This window comes from Rhea pennata, chromosome 1 (genome assembly GCF_028389875.1).
Source record: "Rhea pennata isolate bPtePen1 chromosome 1, bPtePen1.pri, whole genome shotgun sequence".
Taxonomy (NCBI): domain Eukaryota; kingdom Metazoa; phylum Chordata; class Aves; order Rheiformes; family Rheidae; genus Rhea; species Rhea pennata.
In genome coordinates this window covers 680826-691550 of record NC_084663.1, presented here as the reverse complement: position 1 = coordinate 691550, position 10725 = coordinate 680826, and the positions used below count along the sequence as shown (strand labels likewise).

Genomic DNA, 10725 nt, shown 5'->3' with positions numbered 1-10725 from the left:
CCCACGAGGTGCCCCGGTTCCTGGAGGTGCCTGGCCCCCATAGGACCCCCCAGCTCCCGAAGGCGCCCGGCTTTCCGTTGCCTGCGCGGCCCCAGCTCCCGGGCTGCCCTCCCTGGAGGGCGAGGACGTGGGAGGCCGGACCCGCTCCGGGAGCCGGCGGGGCCGGGGCTCCGCTCCCGGCAGCGCTGCGCCGCTATAAATAACCGGGTATGTGGGTGAAAGAGGAGCTGGGCGAGCGGCCAGGGCGGCCGACGGGCCTGCGCCGCCCCCGCGGCCCCGCGCCCCCCGCGCCCCCCGCGATCCCCGCGCGTCGGGCTCCGCGGGGACGGGGCGAGCGGCCGGGAGATGCTCGCCGTGGCCGGGGAGCAGACAGGGGCCGAGGCAGGAGCAGGGACAGGATCCGGGCGGGATCCGGGGCAGGATCTGGGCGGGATCTGGGCAGGGGCAGGAGCAGGGGCAGGATCCAGAGCAGGATCCAGGCAGGACCTGGCAGGATCTGGGCAGGATCCGGGTGGGGTCCGGCGCAGCAGAGCCTGGCGCAGCGCTCTGCTCTGGCAGTGACGGTGGTGCCACCGCAGACCCCGGTGACAGCTCAGCATCCCTGGGGCTCCTGCACCCTGGGCAGCCCACGCAGCCCCTCGTGCTGGTCCAGAGCCTCCCAGGCATCCTACAGCCCTGGCTCAGGGTGGGAGCAGCTCCCAGGTACCCCCCGCCCCATGGTGCTCCCAGCCCCCCAGGTGGTCTCCATCTCTGGCTCCCTCTTGCCATCCTCTTCCTTGGTGGGTGGGAAGTGTAGGAGGAAGAGGGCCTCGCAGTGGAGCCGGCAGGGAGGCTCGGGCAGCAGGCAGCTGGCAGCACGTCCAGCTCTGGCTCCAGCACTGTGCTCTGGTGTGGCTGCAAAGAGGCAGCTGCCCCACGCAATGTCCTTGGACTGGATCTAGGGGCCAGCGCCCAGCCAAGGGGCTGAAGGAGGCCACCATGCTCTCCCAGAACATATAGGGGCTCGGAGCTCCCCAGGACATGCGGCTTGGGTAGGTTGGTGGTGGCACGTGGAGGAGGAGGCAGCAGCTCATACCATGTGTCTGCACAGAGAGAACAGGGCAGGGCGGATGCCCCGCGGTCCTCCGGCCCCACACCGGCCATGTGGCCTCCCGCAGTGCCTGGGGGACTTTCCCCCATGCCACGTGCCTGTGGTGCTGAGCTGCCCTGAGCTGCGTGGAGCAGCCCGCTGCCGGGGCGTGGGAGTGCAGGACCATGGCCGCTCACCTGCGTGGACATCGTAGCAGGGCACAGGGGTGGCTGCCGTGCAAAGCGGTACATGGTGGAGAGCGAGACGGTGAAGCTGGCAAGGGACAGGGAGCAGATGAAGGCCCAGGAGTCGCTCCAGGGGTCACAGCGCTCCATGGACGCGTGCCGCGCTGTGCTGGCGCCCAGCAGCAGCAGCACCTCATGTAGCCCCCGACCATGTACATGTGCTGCTCTGTCACAACAGTGCTGAAGTGCTGCTGGTGCAAGGGGACAGGGCGCAGCGAGTCTGGGGCATGGGGTTCCCCTTGCCCCCAGGCAGTGGCCACAGGGAGCCCCTCACCGTGGTGTCAAGCCAGGGCACACTTACATAGCCTTGTCCACAGCTGCTCAGCACTGGCCTTCAGGAGGGCTGTGTTGTGGAGGGCCCCGAGCTGAGGGCCAGGTGCCCCACATCCTTGCCCTCCAGGGAGGGCAGCCTGGGAGCTGGAGCCACACAGACAAGGGGAGTTGGGGGCCTTCGGGAGCTGGGGGGTCCTATAGGGGCCAGGCAGCTCTGGGACCTGGGACATCTCATGGGCACTGGGATCTCCAGGAGCTGGGGGATCCTATGGGGCCAGGGACCTCTCAGAGTTGGGTGGTCCTACAGGGTCCAGGTCCATCTGAGAGCTGGTGCATCATATGAGGGCCAGGGACCTTGAAGAACTAGGGCATCTCATGGGGGCCAGGGATCTCCAGGAGCTGGGGGGGTCCTGTGGGGGCCAGGGACCTCTCCATAACCACCAATGAGGAAGAGGTAGTTGAAGAGCCATGTGGTGCCCTGGGGCCAGACTGGGCACCTGGTTCCCTTGAGGGGCCACGGGGCCACGGTGGGCCATGCTCCTGCAGCTGTGCACAGCACCACGGAGGAGCGCTGAGCCCCACGGGACACCCTGCAGCGCCCGGCTCCTGGCCCCAAGCCCCACGGCAGAGGGGTGGGGGCTCCGTGCCCCCTTGCAGGCTCTGCCGCAGTGCCGAGCCCTGGCGAGGGGAGGGGGCAGCGCGGCTGGTGCAAGCCCGGCAGGCGTCGGGCCGGGCCGGTGATTGCAGCGGGGCTATTTTAAGCCTGTTTGTTGCTGAGAGCCGAGTCCCCCAGCGCCGCAGTCTGGCAGGGAGCTGAGCCCCTGGCCCAGCTCCAGGACAGAGCACCCTGGCCCCAGACAGGGGGCTTGGGCCCAGGGGCACTGCTAGCACGCAGGGGCTGGGTCAGCACCAGGGCCCCACGGGCTGGGCACGGGTCGGGACCGGCAGTGGGGCTGGGTGGCCAAGATGCGGGGCGGGCTCCTAATCTCCCCCGTTCCCGTGCTGCCTCCTCTCCCTCGTGGGGTCTGGACGGCCCTGAGCACCCGAGATTAGGGAGAGGCTGGATGCTGGAAAAGAGCACGAGCTGGGTCCTTGGAGCTGGGCTTGGCTAACTGCGCCTTGAGACACAGGAGAGGAGGTGCCAGGGCACACTGCGGAAAGAAGAAAGAGAGAGGAGGCCCCAGCAGGGGACCGGCTGCCTCCGAGGAGCGCGTGCGGCGCTCTGCCCATCACGCGCCCCGGGAGGGCGGCGGGCCGGAGGTGCTCACGGCACAAAGCACCGGCAGAAACACAGCCACGGGTGCACAGCCTTCTGCTGACACACGCACCACTGCACGTGCATGTGCCACACATGCGCATGTACACAACCATGCACGCACCAATGCATGTGCGCGTGTGCACGCACAGCTGTGTGCAGACACACACAGAGGCAGTCAGGGCTGGGACAGGCCCCAGCGGACCTCGTGGTCCCTCCTGCTTGTAGGGCCCTGGGCTGGGTGGGGGGCAGAGCAGGCAGGGCCCCAAGCAGGGGTGTTACTGGGGGCAGTCGGAGGGGGCAGCTCTCACACACCTGTCCTGCTGCTGGGCTGCAGTCCTTGCACTGCTATCAGTGGGGCAGCCCCCCCCCCGGGCAGTCCACAGCCCACCTTGCCCCCCCGAGACCCTCTGTCAGCCTGTCCTTTGCAAGGGGAGGCCACAGCTGTAGTGGGGCCAAGGGGGCAAGAACATCCTCACCCTGTCCACCAGCAGCTCATGAAACACCAGTGGCTCCAGGATTTGGGCGGGATATGGGGAACCCAGGCATGGAGAGCGATGCTCTGGATGGGGCAAAGGACAGCACGCACAGGCCGTGTGAGCCCGTGCTCGGGGAGCTGGAAGGTGGTGTTTCCTTGGCTCTCCACAGCCTCTGCTCCCCAGCCTGCTCAGGGCTCCCCCAGCCTCCCCAGGCTGCCCTGGGTCCAAGGACTTTGGTAATTGCATCTTCAGGCCCGGGGGCCAGAGCAGGTTGTGCTGAACAGACAAATCCTGCCAGCCCTGTGCTGTGCAGATGCCAGCCAGGGCACCCACTCTCCTCCCAAACTCTCTCCGGGAAGGGAGGCGAAGGCGAGCAGGGAGGCATGGCGCTGGCTGAGCGCTTTGGAGAGGAGGCAATGTGCACACTGCTGTGAACTAGCCCTGCCATGCTGCATCAGCCCAGAAGCGGGAGGCACCCGGGGCCGCACCAAGCAGAGCGATGCCATCATGCTCCTGCCCAGCTCTCGCAGCCTCTGTGTGCTGCGACCACGTCCCTCGCCGCAGCAGGCCATGGGGGCAGGGAGGCCCCATGTTCATGGGACGCAAGGTGTCCCAGTGTCCCTGACACAAGCCATGAGCAGGGAGGGGCCAAGGGCCAGGACAGACTGCAAGCAGACACCGTGGAGCTGCTGCAGTGTTTATTGGTCTGAGTACAGTTTACATTCTGCTGTCAGAGGGAGGAGAGGGCCCAGCCCCAGCCGGGAGAGCAGCGACACCGTGCAGCAAAACACAGCTAGTGCAGACCGCCCGGAGCACTGGCAGCGAGGCAGAGGAGGGGCTGGCAGTGCAGCTGGCAGCCCTGCCTCAGCCCCAGCAGGTCTGGAGAGGGGCTGCGGGGTGTGAAATGAGATACAACCGTAGACCCCCCCACCCCTTCCGCTCTGAGCAGCACTCCAAACCACCTCAGCAAAGGCAGCAGCAGGTCCAGGTAGGATCATGCAAGAGGCAGCCGGGCAGCCACCCACTCACCCCTCCTGGTCCAGGCTGCACCAGCCTCCCGGCTGCTGGGGGAGAGGAACAGAAGGATCCCATCAGCAAAGGGGGGACCAAGGCTCCTGCCAGCAGCTCAGGACACTCTGCTCAAACCCACACCTGGTGCCAGGAGCAGAGAGAGCTCTGGGCAAGGGACACGTCACTGTGGAGAGAGCATGCCATAGAGCAATGATGGGTCAGCCGTAGGCTGCCTGCCGGGACCGGCAGGGAAATAGGGGAGTGCTGAGGCCACAGCTTCCTCCCTCTGCCAGGAGCCCTCTCTGCAAACGCAGTGCCAAAGGAAGCAGAACCCATGGGCGACAAGCCACAACGTGTTCACCCACAGAACCTCTCCACAGCCTCCTCCATTGACGAGGTGCACGCTTGGGCAGACCTACCTCTCTCCCAACACAGTCGCGGAGCCTTGGGAACTGAACCTACTCATCACCCTTTTACATATACAGTGGGGCAAGCTGGGGCAAGTACTAGCCCCCTGCTTGCCCCCGAACCGTTGCAGCATTGATCCCAGGCAGCCTCCTGGCACGTGTGCACCCAGAGCGTGGGGCAGCCCCTCTCACAGCAAGCAAGGAGATGGCCCACCCACAGAACCGTGTACCCTGTCTCTGGCCGGTGCGTGGGGCCGTGGCTGGACACAGATGTCACCTGGCATCTGTGCCAGGCCAGAGAGAGGCTGCAGAGTCCAAGCGCGGCGCGGGCAGGACTGAGGAGGCACGGGCACAGGCCGCTCACAAGCACCGTGCCTTCTGCTGGAAGTAGGCCTCGAAGCGGCTCTGAGCGTAGTCCTGGGAGCGGAAAACTGTGTCAGAGGAGAACTGCCTTCACCCTCTTCCCACCAACATCCCCAGCTCAGGGCACAGGGCATCTAAGATTGCTTCTCCTGCTGGGAGCTATCCTCAAGAGACCACCCCCATCTCTTCTGGCTGCCCGGTCTGGTGAGTCCAACCTGTCCCCAGCTGTCCAGGCAGGAGGATCCCTCCCCACTCCAACACCCTGCGTTACAGTAGGGGTGACATGCAGGCAATTTCCAGCACAACTCCTGCGTCAAGGCTCAGCCCATTCCACTACCCCTTGCAGCACCCCAGGCAGCACTCACCAGGTACCCAAACTTGATGGTGGAGATCTTCGCCTGGAGAATGGACCACAGGCCCCAGAAAAAGTGAGAGGCCAAAGCAAACCTGATGGAGAACAGTCATCAGCAGTCAGTACCCCCTCGTACAGCCCCTCTGGGTCTCCCTTCTCTGCTCTACAATAATAGTGTGCAGCCAGGAAAGGGATGAAGAGGATTTGGGGGATGCTGCCTTGTCTGTGCACTGCAATTAGAAACCCCAGGTACTGCTCTCACACGGTCGCAGCAATGTTCCTTCCACCCCAGGCACACTCCTCACCGGTTGATCTCAGTGAGCATCTCCTCCTCAATGCGGGCCTGTTCTTCGTGTGTAGTGTCCCCACGTCGCCCTGAGTCCTCTGAGAGGTAGTGTCGAATGAAATGCAGCTGCAAGTGGAACAGAGAAGGCAGGCTTGGACACTGCCAGCCACCACGGGGTAGGGAAGCAGGCAGGGGGGCTGGATTGTCCCTCTCTGCAGCAAGGGCCACCAATGATGTCTGCCCTAGAGCAAGTTCAATGGCCATTGTGCCCAGCAGGACTCCTCCTGCCATTCCCAAAACCTCGTCCTGACCCCCACGGATCCCCGTGCCAAACCTCCATACTCCAGTCAGCAGCACTCCTCCCTAGTGCTGGGGAACAGGACAGATCTTACCTGTTGCTGTCGATTTGGATAGTTCTCTGGAGAAGCCTTGTAGAAGGGCCAGGAATCATGAGTGTAGTTGTAAACCCACTCGCAGAAATGGTTGCCGATGTCAAAGCCCCTGGAGAAAGGAGGGGATGAGCAAGGACCTGGCTTCTCGCAAGAAGAGGGCCTGTCCCTGCAGCAGCTGCAGCACAGACCCCAGTGCAAGGCTCAGCCCAGACTCAACCCCCTGCAGGCCACAGCCCCTCACACCCACCGGTAGTTGTAGCTGCTGTATTCAAAGTCGATGAGCATGAGCTTGTCAGAGGAGGAAGCTTCGTGCCCAGCCAGCAGAAGGATGTTCCCTGTGCAGAGAGCGGCTGGGTCAGAGCAGCTCCGGAGAAGGGCAGGACAGGAGGACCTGCACACTCTCCCCAGAGCTAGGGAGCAGCTGCTGCAAGCAGCAGCAGGAGAACAAGTCTGTGCCTGGGGGCAGGACGTGCCAGGTCGTAGCACGCTCCAGACAGGCAGTTCAGGGAGAGAGACTGGCTGCAGGATCAGGCCTCCATGAGGGGAAGCACTGAGGAAGGAAGCTGAGCAGTAGAGTAGCTCCAGCACAGGCTGCAGAGCCACTTGCCATGAGGAAAACAGCCCACTCCCCTGTACTCACCTTCCTGGACGTCATTGTGGCAGAAGACCACAGGTGAGGGCGTGGACTCCAGCAGCTCCCTGTAGTTCAAGGGAGAGAGACACCTCAGCAGAGGCAGGGGCTGCCCTTGCCCATCCCTTCTGCTACTGCTGGCTCTCCTGGCAGGGAAAACCCAGCCCTGCACTTTGCCCGTACTGCACCGTGCCCAGCAGCACTCCCAGCCACCAGCAGCCAAGGGCAGAAAGAGCAACAACAGATGCAGCTACAACCCCAGAACGTGAGCATCTCCCAGGGCTGCAGGGAGATTGTGCAAAGAGCCAGCCAGCAGCAGCAGAGGCCTGCGCAGGACCCTTGGGTGGAAGATCCCCTCAGAGGAAGGGGGATCTATTTCTGGATATAATGATGCCCTCCAACCTCCCCACAGCTAGGCTGACTCTGGAATGAGTGTGAAAAACAGCTCAGACCCCTGTGCCAAGTTGACACAGGGTCAGACTCACCTGAGGCTCTTCATCTCTTCCTGCAGGTTATAAGCTTTGAGGCAATTGAACTTCTTCAGTTGGGCTTCCTCAGGGAAGGTGAGCTCTGAAATCTGCTTCAGGTACCTGCAGCACAGTAGACAGTCACTTCTGCAGAACAGACACATCTGGAAGCTGTGACCACTGCAACAACATCCCTTTTCTGTTCATCCCAGCACAGACCTGGAGGCTGCCAGGCCACCAAGCTCTCTGTACTTTAAACCTCACCAGATTTCAGATGCTCAGGTGACTGTGTGGAAGCCTGCACCCCTCTCTTAGAAATGGAGATGGCCTTACCCCTCCATGGTCCCAAACAACCACTTGGGCTCTTTGTTGAAGGGCATCACCATGCCATGGAACCGAGACATCTTCACTGCAATCTCCTTGGAGATGTCAGGGTCCTGCAGGTCCTCAGTCCGGAGGCGCCGACTCTGGGACACAAAGCAGCATGAGCCACCCCAACCACAGTGCACATGCGGCCATCCCCGCCCTGCCCCAGGGGATCTTACTCTGCCCTCGATGGCAGGGGAAGTCATCCCTGGGTACCTCCAAAGGGAGGAAAGCACTTGCCGGCTGGAGCCGGGCAGAGGGCGCGTGGCCAGAGAAGAGAGGTCCTCGGACAAGTGGCCTCCAGCAGGACCCAGGCAGCCTGGGGCAGAGCGTGGCCCATACCGGAATGTACTGCTCCAGGCGTCCCTGCGGAAAGACCCCATAGAGGCGGGGCCCCAGCGCCCGCTCCGCCAGGATGGCGAACATCACGCTCTCCAAGACCAGCGAGTCCACACCCTGCAGGCACAGAGACGGTGAGCAGCAACCGCCCTCCGGCCTGGGCGGCCCGGAGGAGGCCCCGGAGCACAGGGGAAGGTGCTGGGGCCGCAGGGGGAGATGCGGCCTGCCCCCGGGGCACCACCAGGCCTGGCGTTGCTCGGTGCCAGCCTCGGCCAGCCGCACAGAGCCCAGTGGGGGCGAGGGCGTCGCCGCCGGGCGCGTGGGGACGCGGCGAGGGCCCCGTCCCCGCACCCACCTGCAGGATGGCGCCGTAGACGCGCAGCAGCACCTGCCGCGGCTCGTCCCCCACGCTCAGGATGTGCTCGGGCAGCGTGCACTTGAACAGCAGGTTGCTGAGCCCCCCGCTGCAAGGAGAGCACGGGTCAGGGCCGCGCGCCGGGCTGGTGCCAGGGCTGCCCCGAGCAGGACCGGGGACAGCGGGCCGGGGACGCGGGCCGGGCCGGGCCGAGCAGGACCGGGGACAGCAGGCCGGGCCGGGCCGGGCCAGGCTGAGCAGGACCGGGGACAGCGGGCCGGGGACGCGGGCCGGGCCGGGCCGAGCAGGACCGGGGACAGCAGGCCAGGGATGCGGGCCGGGCCGGGCTGAGCAGGACCGGGGACAGCGGGCCGGGGACGCGGGCCGGGCCGGGCCGGGCCAGGCTGAGCAGGACCGGGGACAGCAGGCCGGGGATGCAGGCCGGGCCGGGCTGAGCAGGACCGGGGACAGCGGGCTGGGGACGCGGGCTGGGCCGGGCCGGGCCGAGCAGGACCGGGGACGCGGGCCGGGCCGGGCTGGGCCGGGCTGAGCAGGACCGGGGACAGCGGGCTGGGGACGCGGGCCGAGCCGGGCCGAGCAGGACCGGGGACGCGGGCCGTGCCGGGCTGGGCCGGGCTGAGCAGGACCGGGGACAGCGGGCCGGGGACGCAGGCCGGGCCGGGCCGAGCAGGACCGGGGACGCGGGCCGGGCCGGGCTGGGCCGAGCAGGACCGGGGACAGCAGACCGGGGATGCGGGCCGGGCCGGGCTGAGCAGGACCGGGGACCCTGCGCAGGGAAGGGGAGAGCAGGCAGGGGACGCCGGGCCGGGCTGTGCCAGGCCGCCCCGAGCGGGGCCGGGGACGCCGGGCCAGGACCGGGGCTGGGGAGGGGGCGGCGGCCGGGCCCCGGGCGGCAGCGGGGCCCGCGGGCGGGAGGCGGCGGCGGCGGCAGGGCGGGCCCGGGCGCGGCCGGTACCTGACGGGGCCGATGCCGAACTCGTCGGGGCCGATGAGCTTCCAGGAGCCGGCGAGGAACTCGCGGCACCAGGCGTAGGCCTGCAGGCGGGTGGCGGCGGGCACGGCGGCGGGCGCGGCCCCGCGGGCGGCCCCGCGCCCCGGCCCCGGCCCCGGCCCGCACCCCGCCGCCGCCGCCGCCATGGCCGCCCCGCCCCGCCCCGCTCATTGGGCCCCGCCCCGGCCGCTCCCAGCCTCCGCCCCGCTCATTGGGCCCCGCGCCGGACGCCCCAGCCTCCTCGCCCCGCTCATTGGGCCCCGCGCCGGCCAACCGCCGCCGCGCTCGACGACGGGGCGCTCCCCGGACGGCGGCGCTGATTGGCCGGCGGCGCGCGGGGAGCGCCCCCGCGGGAGCCAGTCGCGGCGGAGCGGGCGTGAAGCGGGGCCCAATGAGGAGGCGCGGCCGGGCGCGGCGGGCGGCGGCGCGGCCAATGGGCGGGCGCGGGCGGGCGGGCGCGCGCCATGGGTCGGAACGTGGAGGTGAAGGCGCGGCTGGCGGCGGCGGCGGCGGCGGCGGCGCGGCGCGCGGCGGAGCGGCTCGGCGGCGGCGCGGGCCGCGCGCGGCGGCAGCACGACACCTTCTTCGGGGCGCCGCGGGGCCGCCTCAAGCTGCGGCGGTGCTCGGTACCGGCGGGCGGGTGCGGCGGGCGCGGGGCAGAGCCCCACGCGGGCGCGCGGGGCGCGGGGCGGGTGCGGTGCTGCAAGGGGGAGTGCGGTGCGTGGGGCGCGGGTGCGGTGCTGCAAGGGGGAGTGTGGTGCGTGGGGCGCGGGTGCGGTGCTCCAGGGGGGAGTGCGGTGCGTGGGGTGTGGGTGCGGTGCTGCGAGGGGGAGTGTGGTGCGTGGGGTGTGGGTGCGGTGCTGCAAGGGGGAGTGCGGTGCGTGGGGCGCGGGTGCGGTGCTGCAAGGGGGAGTGCGGTGCGTGGGGTGCGGGTGCGGTGCTGCAAGGGGGAGTGCGGTGCGTGGGGCGCGGGTGCGGTGCTGCAAGGGGGAGTGCGGTGCGTGGGGCGCGGGTGCGGTGCTGCAAGGGGGAGTGTGGTGCGTGGGGTGCGGGTGCGGTGCTCCAGGGGGGAGTGCGGTGCGTGGGGTGCGGGTGCGGGTGCGGTGCTGCAAGGGGGAGTGCGGTGCGTGGGGCGCAGGTGCGGTGCTGCAAGGGGGAGTGCGGTGCGTGGGGTGTGGGTGCGGTGCTGCAAGGGGGAGTGCGGTGCGTGGGGTGTGGGTGCGGTGCTGCAAGGGGGAGTGCGGTGCGTGGGGTGCGGGTGCGGTGCTGCAAGGGGGAGTGCGGTGCGTGGGGTGTGGGTGCGGTGCTGCAAGGGGGAGTGCGGTGCGTGGGGCGCAGGTGCGGTGCTGCAAGGGGGAGTGCAGTGTGTGGGGTGCGGGTGCCATGCTCCAAGGGGGAGTGCAGTGTGTGGGGTGCGGGTGCG

The 10725-nt window shown here is 67.8% G+C and overlaps 1 protein-coding gene across 1 annotated transcript; it reads right to left on the bottom strand.

The window, feature by feature from the left end:
• Positions 1-4002: 4002 nt before the first annotated feature.
• On the bottom strand, positions 4003-9397 carry CHKB (choline kinase beta; the record flags this gene model as incomplete). The annotated part of the gene is made up of 11 exons (XM_062579269.1): positions 4003-5156; positions 5468-5549; positions 5760-5866; positions 6133-6241; positions 6380-6467; positions 6773-6831; positions 7249-7353; positions 7564-7697; positions 7939-8052; positions 8291-8399; positions 9267-9397. Coding segments are annotated over 11 exons (1095 nt in total), but the record flags the coding sequence as incomplete, so codon positions are not given.
• Between the last annotated feature and the right edge of the window lie 1328 nt (positions 9398-10725).